Source organism: Camelina sativa, chromosome 18, assembly GCF_030686135.1.
Source record: "Camelina sativa cultivar CO46 ecotype springtype chromosome 18, ASM3068613v1".
Lineage (NCBI taxonomy): Eukaryota > Viridiplantae > Streptophyta > Magnoliopsida > Brassicales > Brassicaceae > Camelina > Camelina sativa.
In genome coordinates, this window is record NC_141897.1 from 19,192,793 (window position 1) to 19,208,100 (window position 15,308).

Here is a 15,308-nt window from a genome sequence, read left to right on the forward strand (position 1 = left end):
GGAAAAAAAAAGAGAAAGAGAGATGGTGAGGAGTTGGTAGTGGGTCAAGAATCAATGAAGAAAGGTATTGGCCATCAATTTCTCATAATCTATTAATCTAATCCACGCAATTTTCGTCACTCACTCAGTCACCCATTTACTTAACATTCCTTATTATGTTTAGTGGCTTTAGTGCTTAGACTCATACCTATACGGTCACGCCTTTTCACTTTATAGTCTCTCACACCACACACCATGTCCCCATCCCATAATTTATATATATGTAGAAATCAAGATAAAGAGAAGATTTATTAGTATTTTATCAGGATCATTGTCAAACATGGCAACTATTTAATCAAAGTTTCCACCACAAAACTCTTAATCCTTTTATATATTCATCCAATCATCAAATTTAGAAACAAGAAGAAAAAACGTCATGTCTACCAACAACAACAATAATATGTATCATCATTCATCAATCTATATAAAACATTTTGATTTGATGCACCATCTTCGTAGCATGATGAGTTTTTAAATCTTATTTAGACCTACAACACAATCATACTTTCATAACGACGTACAAATAATTAGTAAGGTTTCATCTGCAAAGAAGACTGATCTCATCTTGAGCTATGATCTGCAAAGATCAAAATGATCAGATGATTTCATCTGCAAAGAAGACTGATCTCATCTACAAACGTATAAAATTCAATTTGTATGCATAGCTTATTAAAATACTTTTTTTCTTTTTTCTTTTCTTTTGCACTAACATTCTTAAAGACCACTCAGTCTAATGCTTCTAGAAATATTGCATCACATGATTTACCCTTTATATCGCAAAAGTAACAAAATTAATCTTCTATTTCTCGTTTGACCCAAAAAAAAAAAAAAAAAAAAAAAACCTTTTTCTCTTTTTAAATTTTTGATTGCGTGTTTCATCTAAAATATGACGTTGGAAGTGATAGATCATAGATCTCTCACTGCATGTACGTCGTCCCGACTCATACCAGTCCATTCACTCAAAACTTTAAAAAATTCAACAATAGTACAATAGTATAATTAGTAACAAGAACACCAAAAATAATACTAACAAATCGACATATTGTTTTCCTCACTGCCTTTGTGACTTTGTGTTTTCTTAGAAACTCGCAAATCATTCGTTGTCTATTATTAACGCAAATCAAATTAAATCGACGAATGCAAAAATAAGTTATATATTAAACAAAAAAATTTACGTGAAGTTTGTTCAAGCAGAACTTGGTTTACTAATTTTCTATTAGAGAACAAATGTGTTATATCGTAAGGTTATAAATTTAAAATGAAAAAAAGAATCAATCGCAAGAAGTAACAGAGAGTCCAACCCGGAGATCGTTAGATGTTCCAGACACGTACATTCGGTGTGTCTCGATTTCTTCTCCCTTCCGGTAATTGGTGGCCGCAACGTCAGCAGCTGCCGCGTAATGGATGCCGTTGTTGACATCGTCTCCAGTAGAGAAAATGATCTCCCTGAGAATGGGTTCGTGTCCGTTTAGAAGATTTCCCATACTCAGCACCTTCCTCCATGACTGGTTCGCAGATGGGGGCGCGAACAAGTTAGACACCACTTGTCTCTCTCTCAAATTCACTTCTTGTCTACTTACTTCCATCTCCTGTGTTCCAGTGACCAGATAGATACGTTACGTTAAATCATCCAATTATTACATTCCAATCAGAGAAACTCTCGATGGTTTAACAATGACTTACCGTCCTGCTTTTGTTCTCCTCATCATTTGAGTTCATTCCCATTGTTGGGGAATAAATGGTGTAGAAGTCGCTGAATATTACTTGAGCAAGTCGTGATGCGTCCAGGAACTTTCTGTGAATTGATGCCGCGACCGTTACCAACTTCTCCACGTTTTCAAAGACCACGCAGAGACGTTTCAGGTCTTTGACGGTTTTTCCTTTATCTGGAAGATTGTTGCCTGCATCCGAATATCTGTTATATAGAGACAAGAAGGCCCGGAAGGGAAAGATGTTCAAAGGGTTTGAATAATTAAAGGAGAAGCAAAAGTATTACGTTGTAGAGCCCCCAAAGTAGATTTGATGATGAGGTAGAGTTGCTCCAATTTAGAGGTCATTTGTCTCATGTTCCCGAAGTTTGTCAGGTTAAGAGTGTCGGCTGATCCTCTGAAGGCTGTGCAGACCATTTGCTCAAGAAGCTGATCAGGCCGCACTGTTTCCAGGTAATGAACAATCTGAGAAATTTGTCAAGATATTGAGGTCAAACCTAACTCTCGCAAGAGGTTATCAGCATGAGTAATCTCACAAAGACACATACCTTCTCTCCCTCTCGGTTCGGGTCTACGAGAGGCTTTTGATCATCAGCTTGCAAAGCGGGTGCATCGTTCCAACTTTTTCTCCACAAGTTTCCTTGATCAGACATCCGTTGAGAAAGACGACCACAAGGAGGCCATTTATCTTTCGAGCCTTTGGTGATGGGGCCTGCTGATGTTTCAGTGGTTTTAGGTTCAAAGCTTTCCCAATCTCCAGGTGAATGCCATCTGATAAAGTCCTCAAACACTGCTTCTGGGTTTGCCGCTTTGAATGCTGACATGTCTGCAATCATCTTTGTGAAATCAGGAAAATAAGGAGCAAGGGATGTATCACAAAATAATAAGCGCCTATTCTTCTCTTGCAATAGACTCAAGACTTAGAGAAGTGTAATGAACAGTTCTTCTCCGTTATCATCAACAGAGACAAAGTTTTAACCTCACCAGATAGTAAGATGTCTTTCTCCAGCTGGCCAGGAACGTTCTGAAATTCAAAGAGCAAAGAGTGTGTTCTTCAATAAACAATCAACAAAATAAACTAAAAAAAAAGCGATTAAACATATTTATTTTCCTTTAATGTCTACATACAACACAAGAGCATACAGAAAAAAATCCATATATAGCTAGGCAATGCATCTTCACATTTGTTAAGAAACATTACGTCTACAAAAACATTCTTAGTAGATAACCAAACCATATTCACTTCTACTGGGAAAGAAGTTGAACTTACAAGGGAATCACCAAACGCTTCAACAGCTTGGAGTCTTTCTTCATGCATGTCTTCAGTCATAAGAGGTGGATCCTGTCATCACTCAGAAAATATGAGACTGTTACCAAAAAGATAGGAAACAGCCGAGTCAAGTAGAATACTAACCTGGGTAAATGGGGCATGGAGCCGCTGATGTGACTTCAGGAGCATCATAGTCCCCACTGGGCCAGCTGAGCCCCTTCTGAAGGTTGGGCTTTGGTTCTCAGAATTTGTGCGTTCAGTTTTCCTCTCAACTCTCGGTCGATTAGAAGTATCTTCTGCAATTGAACTGTATCCAAGGAGAAGGAATTTAAACACCCTTAGTCAAGATTTCCTCTCTACGAGACTTAACATTCAATCAAGAGCTATCATCATTTAAAATGGAAAATGAAAGAAAAGAAGAAAGAGCACAAGTCCTTGTAATAATAGGCAATTAGGGTTTCATCTATTTGATAACAACGAGAACCTAAGAGCTCTCACTTGCTAAGTTCACCTGTCACGTTTCCTCTGCAGATCTGCTTCTGAGGATGTATTTCTTCTCCTGTCGACCTTGTGGTGTTCCTGAGAAGTCATTCAATGAAATGTTAACAACACAGGCGCTGCAGGAGTTAGGATATTCTACTGGATTTATTGAAGGATTTTGGAACTCCTACACCTTTTATATATTTCCTTTTGTTGAACCTAAATGAAACACATATTGGCAACACATAACAACAAATGCACACAATACAGAAAAAATTAGCCAATCACCTCCATAGAAACAGAAGCGTCTGAACTGTCATCACTTCCTATACAGTCTAGGAACTCTTCATTCATTTCACGTTTTTTCTCGATGCAAATTGCAAGCTGATCAACATATAAAAAATTGTTAGTACAGTATTCTAAAAGTAATTTCGACATTTACGATAAAAGATATACAGTATAGAAGGATTACCAGGTGCAACTTCTGGTTGATCAAACAAGTGGACAAATCAATAGAACCGTCAAATGGCATTTTCGGCAACGGCTGTGTCTCTTCCCAACACCATCGAACTTCACGGACAAACTCTATCCAGAGGAAGGCAATGGCTAGAGATGGAATGCAGAAAAGAAAAGAAAAATACAACACATCTTATTAATTAGATAACTCCGTCACTGGCAATTACCAAATACGGCATAGTCTACTGTTACATACCACGGATATTGCAGTTGCCAAACCACAGTGAGTGCAAACAGAATTGTGTAAAAAGAGATTCAAGCGGTGCAGCCTTAAGAGCTCGAGAAAACTTGTGTTCGCCTTTAGTAAAATCTGGGAGTTTAGATCCTGCGAGATTACATTGAAAAAGGTGAAACAATACCGCATAGCTGGATTCTAACAAACGTTTGGAAGCTAAAGGGGTATATTTACAAATGCTATAGCAGCAAATTTTAAAATTCATGCACCAAACTTTAGAAGATTTCTAAGTGAATAATACTACTACATGGACTTATATTATGGAACCAGCAATGATTAGCAATATTCAGTCGTGAAACAGAAACACAAGCATATATATGCGCTACCGTAAACATGGAGTGTATACATGCATATATGTTTACATATAATATAGTTGAAGTATACCCTCACGAAAGAGATCTTTAATCACCCGATCAAGAACTGACGGAGGAGGTATGACCACTGAGGTCTTTAAATTTTCAGAGCTTGGATTTTCCACTGCGATAAATTAAATAAAAACATTAAACAATGGATATGTCCGGAAAAGCTAATGCTGTGAAATATTCTATGAACATAAGAGAAATTATCAAAGCTATAACTCAATCCCTTGCTAGTGGATTCTACATGTGTTTAAAACATGAGGAAATAATAAAAGCACACAAAATATCGGCAGACCTGACACAAAATCCTCCATAAACTGAGCTGTGAAGGACGTATCCAATGCTTCAACCAAGCAAAGTAGTTGGGAAGCAAAATCAATTCTTTTCCCAAGTGAAGGATCACCCCTGTAAAGCAATATTTGTTATAAAACTGAAGGGAAATTATAATACACCACAAGGCCAAGCAAATTAGTTGGGAAGCAAAATCAAATCTTTTCCCATGTGAAGATCATCCTTGGTAAAGCAATATTTGTTTCAAACTGAAAGAGAAAAGTAATAAACCACAGACATGCAAACTACTATTCTGTCCAAGAATGAAAACTATGAGAAACATTTCTTACAGATATGGTGAGAGGATTGGGTGCATAATCCACTTCTCAGCATCATGGGGTGAAGCATTTTCAAGTTCAGCCATCTCAAGTGTGCTTTCTACAGTCCTGTCAGCCCATGTGACCACCAATTCAAAACCTATCCATATCAGCCACAAAATTAGATAATGAATTCCTTGAATCGCATATACCAACAGCAAAGACCGGCCTATGCTTGAAGAATGATACAAAACTGTCATCACACATCAATTATCATATTTTCGTATGTTGGAATAAGAGGTTTATAAATACTATCTAGTAAATTAGATAACTGAGTAGTATAATCACGGAAAAATACACATTGTGTGTAGACTGTAGTCCAAAAAAATTAAATGTTACTCTTCATAGGATGCACGGATATACCTCTAAGTGGATCTTCAGCAGAGTACCACTCACTCCAAGGACAGTCATCATCCCAGAGCACCTTGTTGCGTGACTCAGAACCATTGTTTTCCGCAGTGTCTGCTTTGTCACCCATAAGGTCATCCATATCATTTTCGTCATCCTCCTCGTCATATGGGAAGGTTTGGTATGTTAGCCTCATCATAAAATGGACTTTGAAATTATGCATTGAGAAGTCCACTCCTGAATAAACCTTCAAATAATAAACCGTCGTAGATAAATACAATATCTAGCAAAACAATTTAATCACATGATGGAACTAGCCACGTTGGACCGGATCTCAAGTCAATAATTTAAAATCGTCTCCTCTACTAATAGCAAGCTTAAAGCATGTTGTATAAAGTGCATACTGCAATATAGTATAAAAAGTAAAATATAAGAACAGTAAGAGCAACTAGATTGAAAACCAGCTATTCATCATTGATGGCTAATGCTTGGTAATTTTTCAGGTCCGTTTTGATAAGCAATTATTGTACTACTGACATTACTAATAAAGAGCTACAAAGACTTACAAACTTAGAAACAAACAACTCATACAGCCCTTCCAGGTGCATGAGTTTCACGGGGACTTGGCTGCCAATACGATCTGCTTCAAATCTTCTAGTAAAAACAGTGCCCATATTCTGGATTCCAATATACGCTTTGCGTGAAGGGTCATGCACAGGGACAAAGGCTGGCCACAAGCTACATACCAAAGTAGTATAAAGACCATTTAATATGCGTCTAATCATAACCTCCTTCGCAAAGACCTCAAGGATAATTTACATTTCTATCAACTTTGACTTCCAAGACTTTGGAGTAATAGGCATGCGATTTGGTATCAGTTCAAAGAAACAGTGTACTGTACAAGTTTCAGTTGACGATGATAAAGCTAATGTGGTATTACTGGCTAAAAGAGATCGTACCTGCCACAGTTAGACAAAGCAATAGCAACTGCACTCAGAAGCTTGCTGGACTCTGGTGTATCAAGAAGCACCCCACTGGCACTTTGTGGAGCAATCAACTAGAAGATGCAAGGTAATTAATAAAATATCGAATAGGTAAATGGGAAAGAATAATTTCAACAACAAAACGTGGAATTAAAGCGTACCAGAAAATCCTTCACCCCAAAGCAAAGCTGGAGATCATGTGAATTACTGTTCCAATTATCAATTCCAGCTGCATCAGTCAGATACTGAATTACGAAACAGAAAATGCAGTTTCTCCAAAGATAAAAACGCAATATTTTGAAATCATATACCTTGTTGGCTACCATCATTATCAATTAGAAAGTAGAACTCCATGCAATAGCTCTTTGAGACATCTTTAAGTTCGTGTTTGACTGTAAACAGATTCTTTGAATCCTCCACTGCAACGGCACCTTTTTCCTACACTCACATAATGCAGGCAACCTTAGTTAAAGGTCAAGCAGATAACTAAACTAAAGTGGATTCTTTAATATAAGTCAAGCTCCATCTTTGATCATCAAAATTCAAAATAGTAGAACTAGCTATAAGTTCCGGCCAGATGGAAAAATCGGAGAGTATACATTCCTGTGATTCTAACGAGCTCAGAAAGTCACATATGGATGAAACCATTAGGAAAAGCAAACTTACCACCAGGTTTTTGGGACCATTGGCTAACCATTGACGACAAGTTGCTTCAATATCTGAAATAAACCTAAAAAGCAACGGAATCAGTGGTGACACTCGAAACAGAAAAGAACAATGCAGTAATTGAGTCCAAGCAATTCAAACCATGAAGATGGATGTATGTATACCTTTCCCAGGAAGAAGCTAGAGTGAAATCATCGAAATGTTGCACCTGCAAAACAATTTCATGATCCATGAATACAAAAAGGACAGCAGAATAGAACATGAAGAAGAGGCTTTTAGAGTTAGTAACTGTGGCATACCTCTTCTTCCACATCATCATCATCTTCTTCTTCGAGAGGATTAAATTTGCTTGTAGAAGCCATATAATAAATTAGGTAGCGAATCCCTCTCTATCTATCTATCTAGCTTTGTACTTCTGGGTAAGGAAAGGAACTCTTGCAGATCCTCCGATCACACAGAGGAAGAAGAGATCCGGCTTCGCGAAAGAAAGAACAACGACGACGATGAGGGGTAAAAAGTTACTGATGAAACGTCGTCGTTGGAACCTGACTTGGGACTTTTGACAAACGACAAGAACAACGCGTGCCGTTTCGTTTGAGTAGAAAACGTTGCGAAGTTTTCCACTTATCCCGACGATCACAAAGAGGCCAATATTAATGGGCCTAATATTGGCCCATTATAATACTGATATAATTCAAACCTGACTCAACATGTGTTTGAAAAGGATTTATTAGGAAAACAAATCAAGATTTGTACTTCTTTACCAAAAAAAAAAAAAAATCAAGATTTGTACTAATCTGTTGTTGTCATCCTAATAAATTCCTAATAATACAGAATAATTTTAGGATTGGTGAATGGTGATCATTTAAAACTAAACACAATTATGTATGCAGGGACCACAGTCCACAACTAAGAGATAAATTATCTCAAAGAAATTAAATGAAATTGGTCCAACACATAATTACAATTACAAAAACAATTAATACTAATAAAGAAAAAAATACAGGAGAGCGTAGTAGTGAGTGGATCGAGAGTGTGAGAAATCGTACTGCTTTTAACACATAAATGACTCAGTCGTACTCAGTAAAGCCAACCAAAAGAGAGATGTAAGTAGAAATCTAAATTTAAAAAAAATCCCAGAAAAATCTGAAAGCTCCACTTCCGTTTTCATCTCTCTACTCTACCGCAGAGCTCAATAGCTTCATTGCCGACGACGACGAGTAATGGTTGCAGCCTTGGAGTGCTGGTCGAGCCGTGCCGGAGGTGGTGGTGGCGGTCCCGACGACGATCTTGTCGATCAGGTACTCATGCGCACTCACGACAGGTCCGAGTCACTTATAACGTCTCCGCCTGATACCACTTTGGAGAACGAAGGAGGAGGAGGATCCACGACGGTTTTCGATCAGAGCTCATCGGCTATGCAGAAACGGTTTCAGCGTCTCAGCCGGAATGTGTCTGGGGCGATTGCGTCGCTTAAAAACTCGCTCAGTCTCGATAACCCCCGGGATAACCAGAGCGTCGGTGGAGCTCCGTCGCCTAAGGCCGAAGCTGGTGTCTGCGGCGGGAGGAAGCTCGTGTGGGCTACTGTAGTGAGGAACCTTGCTAAGATGTATCCTGGCAGTCAGTTACCGGAGAAGCTCGTATCAAATCTCAAGAAGCATTATGATTCCTTGCCCTTCAGGTAAACCTGAATTTCTAATTAAGGACAGTTAAAAACTTAAAATAGATATTGTGTGAGCTTGAATCGAATCTGGATATAATATTTGGTAGAACTATGGAGGAGCAATCTAGGTAACTTGGTGTGTTTGTTGTTGTTGTTGTTTCAACAGTTACAGTCAGGCTGATTTCGATATGAAAGAAGTATTCTTACACGTTAAGTTGATAGAGCAAGCTTCCGGAGATGACAATCCTGTGTTTATGATTCAAGAAGTGTCTGCTGAGGAGCCTCGTGGTTCAGTCCTCAGACTCACGTTCGCCTGCAACTCTTCTCTTTCATGGTCTACTATGTCAGCCGCTCTTGATGGTGCTTCCATTTGTTGCAAGAAGATACTAACCTTTGAGAAGAAGGGGTTGACTCTCGGTGTTGTTCTACTTCTGGATCAATCTGGGCGAGATAATTTGTTTAAAACCCGGGTTGAAAACGCCCTCAAGGTTGCAACCAGGAAGCCAAAACCGACTTCGGTTAAGCTTCCTTTTGGGCTTTGTGGCTGTCAAGAAGAGACTGGAGGTGTAGGGGAACTTGGGGGTGTTGAAGAAGAGTCCATTCAGCATAGTAATAGGCTAGGGGTAGAAAACTCTAATAGTATCATCCAGCTTCACACTCCACTTCCTAGTTCTTCATTTGCAGTATCAGTAGATGAATGGCAGACCATCCAATCAGGTGGCAATGAGATTGGAAAGTGGCTCTTGAATTCTGATAGTTTTGAGTTCGGTGATCAGGTTGGACCAAATTCTTTCAAAGGAATTTTCCGCGGAAAAAGAGTGGGAATTGAGAAACTAAAAGGTTGTGATAAGGGGAATTCATATGAGTTCGAGCTCCGGAAAGATTTCTTGGAGCTGATGGTTTGTAGACACAAGAGCATTCTGCAATTTTATGGCGTTTGCATCGATGAGAACCATGGATTATGCATTGTGACAAAACTTATGGAAGGTGGGTCACTCCATGAACTGATGTTGAAGAATAAGAAGCTTCAAACCAAGCAGATATTGCGAATTGCTATAGACATAGCCGAAGGGCTGAAGTTCGTGAATGATCATGGTGTTGCTTATCGGGACCTTAACACGCAAAGAATACTACTAGATAAACATGGCAACGCCTGTTTAGGAGATATTGGAATAGTCACTGCTTGTAAGAGCTTTGGTGAGGCTGTGGAGTACGAGACTGATGGCTATCGATGGCTTGCACCTGAGGTATGTCATATGCATTCTTCCATTTCGTGATATTTTTTTACCTCTAAGCCAAATGATACATAAAACTAGACACCTGAAAGTGAAAGTTGAAGCTTTCTCATAAATTTCTCTACCCCATTATCATAATTCTCATAGAAACAAATCGCGGGACCTGTATTCTTCATCTCTACTGTCCCCATATGACCCACTGCATTTTTGTTCTTATTGAACGAAACAAGTTCCTTTGCTTTTGGCCATATCTGCTTTAGCTTTTGTGTTTGTCTGGGCAGTTATTGGATGTCACTTTTGGATTCATATATCGTAGAAAAGTAGATTAAATTAGGTTCTATCTAATCTCTTACACCTCGTACATTATGAGTTTTAGCTTTGTCAAGCCATTTGCAATTGCAAATGGTCCATTCATTCCTACTAGAGCACACTGGTTCTTGGTTTTACGTAGCCAGCATTTGTTTACTTCTTGGATCTTAACACGAAGTTACTAAATTTTTTTGATGAAACCTGAATTCTTTATGACCTGGTTGAAAGCAGATCATAGCTGGTGACCCGGAAAATACGACAGAGACTTGGATGAGCAATGCATATAGTTTTGGAATGGTACTGTGGGAGATGGTGACGGGAGAGGCGGCTTATGCAACTTGCTCGCCTGTGCAGGCGGCAGTTGGGATTGCAGCCTGTGGCCTAAGACCGGATATCCCAAAGGAATGCCCTCAAGCCTTAAAAACTCTGATGATCAATTGCTGGAACAACTCCCCCTCCAAACGCCCAAACTTCTCTCATATCCATAACACGTTGCTCCGCGCCATTTCACGCTAAGTTTGGTTTTTATTTGGTATGATTGTATTGTAAATTCAGGTTGTAACACTAAAAATCGTAATTATTATATATAGTACTAGGATCATAAACTACTCCTAGACTCCTAGACTCCTAGTCAATCTAACAAAAAAACTAGCTTGACTATATTTAGTTAACACAAAACATTAATCCCAAAGTGCAAGATCAATAGACTTGTATGATTAGTGAAAGTAAAAAGTAGACATATTTGCTTTGAGTTTATCTGGTTAACAACCATAGTAGGACAAATTGTCACGTGAATTAATTAATCATTATAAAAAAATATAGGACTCCGCTTATTATATTTATGCAATTAATTTTAATTTTTTTTAAAGATAATAATTAACCTCAACATTTTAAGATAAATCGTTATTCTCACTTATTAATAAGCCGAAAAAGAAAACCCGTAACTAATTTGCTGCTTAATTATAATACTAAGTCAATCCTTAAAGCGGTCATAAGCTTCTTCACCTCCTTTCACTTGGCAATTTCTCAAGTCACTCGATAATGCATATCTGAGACAAAAAGAGAAATTCAACAAATCTTACAAAGCAAATGCTCACATAGTACTTAATAGATCTCGGCTAGGAAAACTGATTAAAAATAAATAAAAATTAGATTGGTCATAAAGTTGTAAATGAAACGCTTAGTGATCTGATTTTAAAGCGAATTGAAAATGTGTATATCGATCAGTACATGTAATTTGAATTATTTTAGTTTTGAATTGAATTAATTTATTAAAAAGGAAAAAAAAGCATAAGACAGCTGGGTTCATCAGATTTTGTATTCTTGTCGATTCCTGCTCTCCGAAACACAAACCTTGATTAACAACTTCAAGCAAGATCTTAATCGGATAGTTAAGACAAAAAACTTATTTTTTTTGTAAAGCCAAGTTCTGCCATTAGATCTAACCTTGTAAACATCATATGAAAGTATTGATTTAACGTTCACTTGATAAATTTGAAGGACAAAATCTATATATTTGAAATCATGCATAGACAAATCCAAGATATTTTTTTATATAAAATCTTTCATCGCTCTCCGTAATATTATAGGGTGGCATGAACACACACATATCTGCGTCTATACATGTATATTTGTTATTAAGAAACATATATTATGTTAGGTTTGGATCTAGATTATATCACAATCAACAACCATATATATACATGTACTAATCGAAAACACATACACAAAATTAAATCAATAAAAAATCCATACTAGAAACGGTATTCGTGAAATGATGTAGTCATGTCTATTTGTAGTTATATGAATTCACAAAATTTTGAACAATTAATCTATTTTTTATCAACTTTGCAGAATCTAGATTTATCTTCAGTTGATTCTCTGATCTTAATAACAACAACAAAAGTCATCAGTTTACTAGATCCCCTAATTATTTTACTTGCGAGTTGCGACAGGAAAAAAAAAAAGTTTTTAAGTATGTTACATAAATTTTTGTAATGGGATCTCATAAATTAAAAGTTTGCACGAATCCGTTATTCTGTATAGTGTTATCAACCTCAATCGTAGTTTGACTAATTTTGGATTGAAGAGATCGATAAGAAATAAACAAGGTTACAACAACTGAACAGAGAATATGAGGTAAATCTGTGTTGCCAATATTTATATAATAATATTCACTAATGTTATAGTATTAATATAGAGAGAAGACGATTATGTAGATATTAAAATTTTGTGAAATAAATGTTAAATTTTGAACGTTTTTATTCAAAATCTTCCAACTAAAATACACACGATTCACACACAATCATGTAGGGTGGATTCGTGAGGCAAGAGCTATACTACCTTCTAAAAGAAGAAAAAGGCGTCCACTTCTCTTTCGGTAACGTACGAAATCACGGCATAACCAAAGCTGGAGATGGAATGAGATCGTCCAAGTTCTGTCTCAACATCGCAGGGGATACTCCGTCGTCCAACCGCCTCTTCGACGCCATAGCTAGTCATTGTATTCCCGTGATTATCAGCGACGACATTGAGTTACCATACGAGGATGTTCTCAACTACAACGAGTTCTGTCTCTTTGTCCGATCATCCGACGCTTTAAAGAAAGGGTTTCTGATGGGTCTTGTGAGGAGCATTGGGAGAGAAGAGTATAATAAGATGTGGAAACGGTTGAAGGAAGTTGAGAAGTATTTCGATTTGCGTTTCCCGTCCAAGGATAACAACGGAGATGATGCAGTTCAGATGATTTGGAAAGCTGTTGCGAGGAAAGCCCCTTTGGTGAAGATGAAGGTTCATAGGTTTCAAAGGTTTAAAAGGCCTTTTTAGCCATCTCTATGACAAACCCAATAATATGTTAATTGTGAAGGTTCAGAAGAATCTAGAATATATATAGTTTAGAAATATTTACATTTATCTAAATATATAATTTACATTTACATTATTTTTAGTGTAGGAAATCTCTCTTATATATAAGAGATCATAAGTTGTAACATTCTCTCACTCTTTCTGATGGAGGGAGCATCTAGAAGCTTTCCTCTTTACTCTGCTTCCTTTTTTTTTCCTCTGTTTTAACATATCAGTTTTCACATTATAATTTTGTATCATTTTATATAAATAAACAGGTGTAAAACAAAAGGGTGTGAAAACTAACGTGTGTCAACATGGAAAGCTGGAGGTGCAACGAAGAAACAAAATTGTTGGACCGAAACATTGCAACTTTTGAGATCATTAACAAAGGGTTTAATAGGTGCGATTTTTAAAAGATGGGGGTACGACGAAGAAACACGATTATTGGAAAAAAAAACTTGCAACTATTGGGATCATCATTAATTTTAAACCGTTAGATGAGATAATAGAAACAATCTTATCCATTACATTAAAGTTGATCCAGAAAAGTGGGTTTGCTATTATATATAGATGTGATGAACATAATGGTGATATGAATAGTGTTGGAAACATAAAGGGGTAGGGTACGTGTAGGTTTTGGTTTGAGATACTTGTGGTGTGGCCCTTGACTTCAGGAGGATCCATCTCTTTTGTCTGCTTAAGGCCAAAACTAATGCCGTCAAATTCATTTTTCACCATTTGTAAAAGGCATTGTGCATTAAAAGTAAAAAAAAAAAAAAAAGCTTGAGGACTTGTGGTTTGCTTTTTTACTTTAAAAGTGAAATTTCAGCTTATTAATCTTGATTAGATTTTTCCATCTCTATACTTCTATAACACAAACAAAAAAAAAATCATGACCAGGGACATTTAGGATGTGTATATATCAATGTTTGATCAGGTCTCTTTCATTACAATTTGACAACAACAACAACTTGTAATGAAAGAGACCTAATCAAGCACTGATATATACAAATCCTAAATAGTAGATGCTATCAATATTAGTAGCTGATAAACACCTGCCGCCAAGCCCAAATATTAAAGAAAAATTGGAGAGGGTAACAAATTGCAACAAAACCAATATACGAATTTGGGCAGTCTGATATGCCAGTTACAAAGCGAATCCATAGGCCCATCAATACAGTACAATACAAGTATACAACGAATAATACACATTCACGACCCACGACGACACACGTATATGTGGGGAAAGAAAGAAGAAGAACAAATATAAAATCTCGAGTCCTCCTCGTGCTCGTGCATATCAATCATATTGGGTATCGGGGAAGAAGGAGACATATCCTCATCATCTTTTAGCTTTCATCAAAGTGGTGGTGACACGTGATGCTTTTCAGAACCCACCACTCTCCACTACACGTGCCCTCTTTACTTAGTTGTACCCTCAATCCATAATTATTGATCCTTACCAATATTAACTTTTCAATTTATGAGCTAATTTTTTTCCCAAATAGAAAATTCTCACGAATTTTGTTTAAAAAAACTCTTTTTGTTGTATGTGTGCATAGAATGTAACCTGTAGAACATTATAGACCGATCGAGACCCAAAAAGAACAACAACAACATTTAGCTAGAGAATTTAGTTGCATTCATAAGTTGTCAAATAGATTAATAAGTATAAGCAAATAGTAGTATTATTGTATGTACTTTACTAGTTTTGGTTGTACACATTTTCAAATGTTACAGTAATCATTTTGTTCGATGGTCCCGCCTCACGTGATTATTCCTCTTTAGTCTTTTACTCCCACTTCTCTCTTTCTTCGATTTCTTGTTGTCTTTAGCCATTTATTTTTAAAAATCCATTACATATCATTTTTCGAATACAGTAATGTGTACATTTATGTTAAATTATAAAACTAGTTATGCGTCAGTTATAATTATTTAGAGATTCAAATATTTTATAGATGAATTCATTTCATATACTTTCGGTAACAACAAGTTTATCATA

At 36.9% G+C, this 15,308-nt stretch overlaps 2 protein-coding genes and 1 pseudogene across 5 annotated transcripts; 2 read left to right on the forward strand and 1 right to left on the reverse strand.

Moving 5' to 3' along the window:
• Nucleotides 1-1,177: 1,177 nt before the first annotated feature.
• On the reverse strand, nt 1,178-7,886 carry LOC104761950 (uncharacterized). 3 transcript variants are annotated; one of them, XR_015588787.1, is made up of 22 exons: nt 7,552-7,886; nt 7,417-7,460; nt 7,253-7,316; nt 6,898-7,024; nt 6,748-6,815; nt 6,563-6,660; nt 6,170-6,341; nt 5,619-5,850; nt 5,229-5,355; nt 4,904-5,013; nt 4,634-4,726; nt 4,211-4,339; nt 3,971-4,104; nt 3,787-3,882; nt 3,517-3,597; nt 3,163-3,325; nt 3,019-3,090; nt 2,733-2,772; nt 2,297-2,574; nt 2,036-2,213; nt 1,723-1,940; nt 1,178-1,628 (listed from the first exon to the last, which is right to left on the reverse strand). XR_015588787.1 is itself a non-coding variant. In XM_087499145.1 (22 exons), the coding sequence occupies exons 4-22, from the start codon at nt 6,938-6,940 to the stop codon at nt 1,311-1,313; spliced, it is 2,637 nt and encodes an 878-aa protein (XP_087355271.1). In that variant the 5' UTR covers nt 6,941-7,024; nt 7,253-7,305; nt 7,417-7,460; nt 7,552-7,848; the 3' UTR covers nt 1,178-1,310. The 3 variants fall into 3 exon arrangements, 2 of the variants coding, with proteins under 2 accessions (XP_087355271.1, XP_010483449.2); XM_087499145.1 differs by having other exon boundaries at nt 3,530-3,597; nt 7,253-7,305; nt 7,552-7,848; XM_010485147.3 differs by having other exon boundaries at nt 3,530-3,597; nt 7,552-7,848.
• A 307-nt stretch (nt 7,887-8,193) lies between these two features.
• Nucleotides 8,194-14,096, forward strand: LOC104761951 (uncharacterized). 2 transcript variants are annotated; one of them, XR_015589407.1, is made up of 4 exons: nt 8,200-8,933; nt 9,082-10,162; nt 10,691-11,048; nt 13,877-14,096. XR_015589407.1 is itself a non-coding variant. In XM_010485148.3 (3 exons), the coding sequence occupies exons 1-3, from the start codon at nt 8,476-8,478 to the stop codon at nt 10,973-10,975; spliced, it is 1,824 nt and encodes a 607-aa protein (XP_010483450.2). In that variant the 5' UTR covers nt 8,194-8,475; the 3' UTR covers nt 10,976-11,067. The 2 variants fall into 2 exon arrangements, 1 of the variants encoding a protein (XP_010483450.2); XM_010485148.3 differs by lacking the exon at nt 13,877-14,096 and having other exon boundaries at nt 8,194-8,933; nt 10,691-11,067.
• Nucleotides 12,457-13,285, forward strand: LOC147923074 (putative arabinosyltransferase ARAD1 pseudogene; annotated as a pseudogene).
• Nucleotides 14,097-15,308: the final 1,212 nt, after the last annotated feature.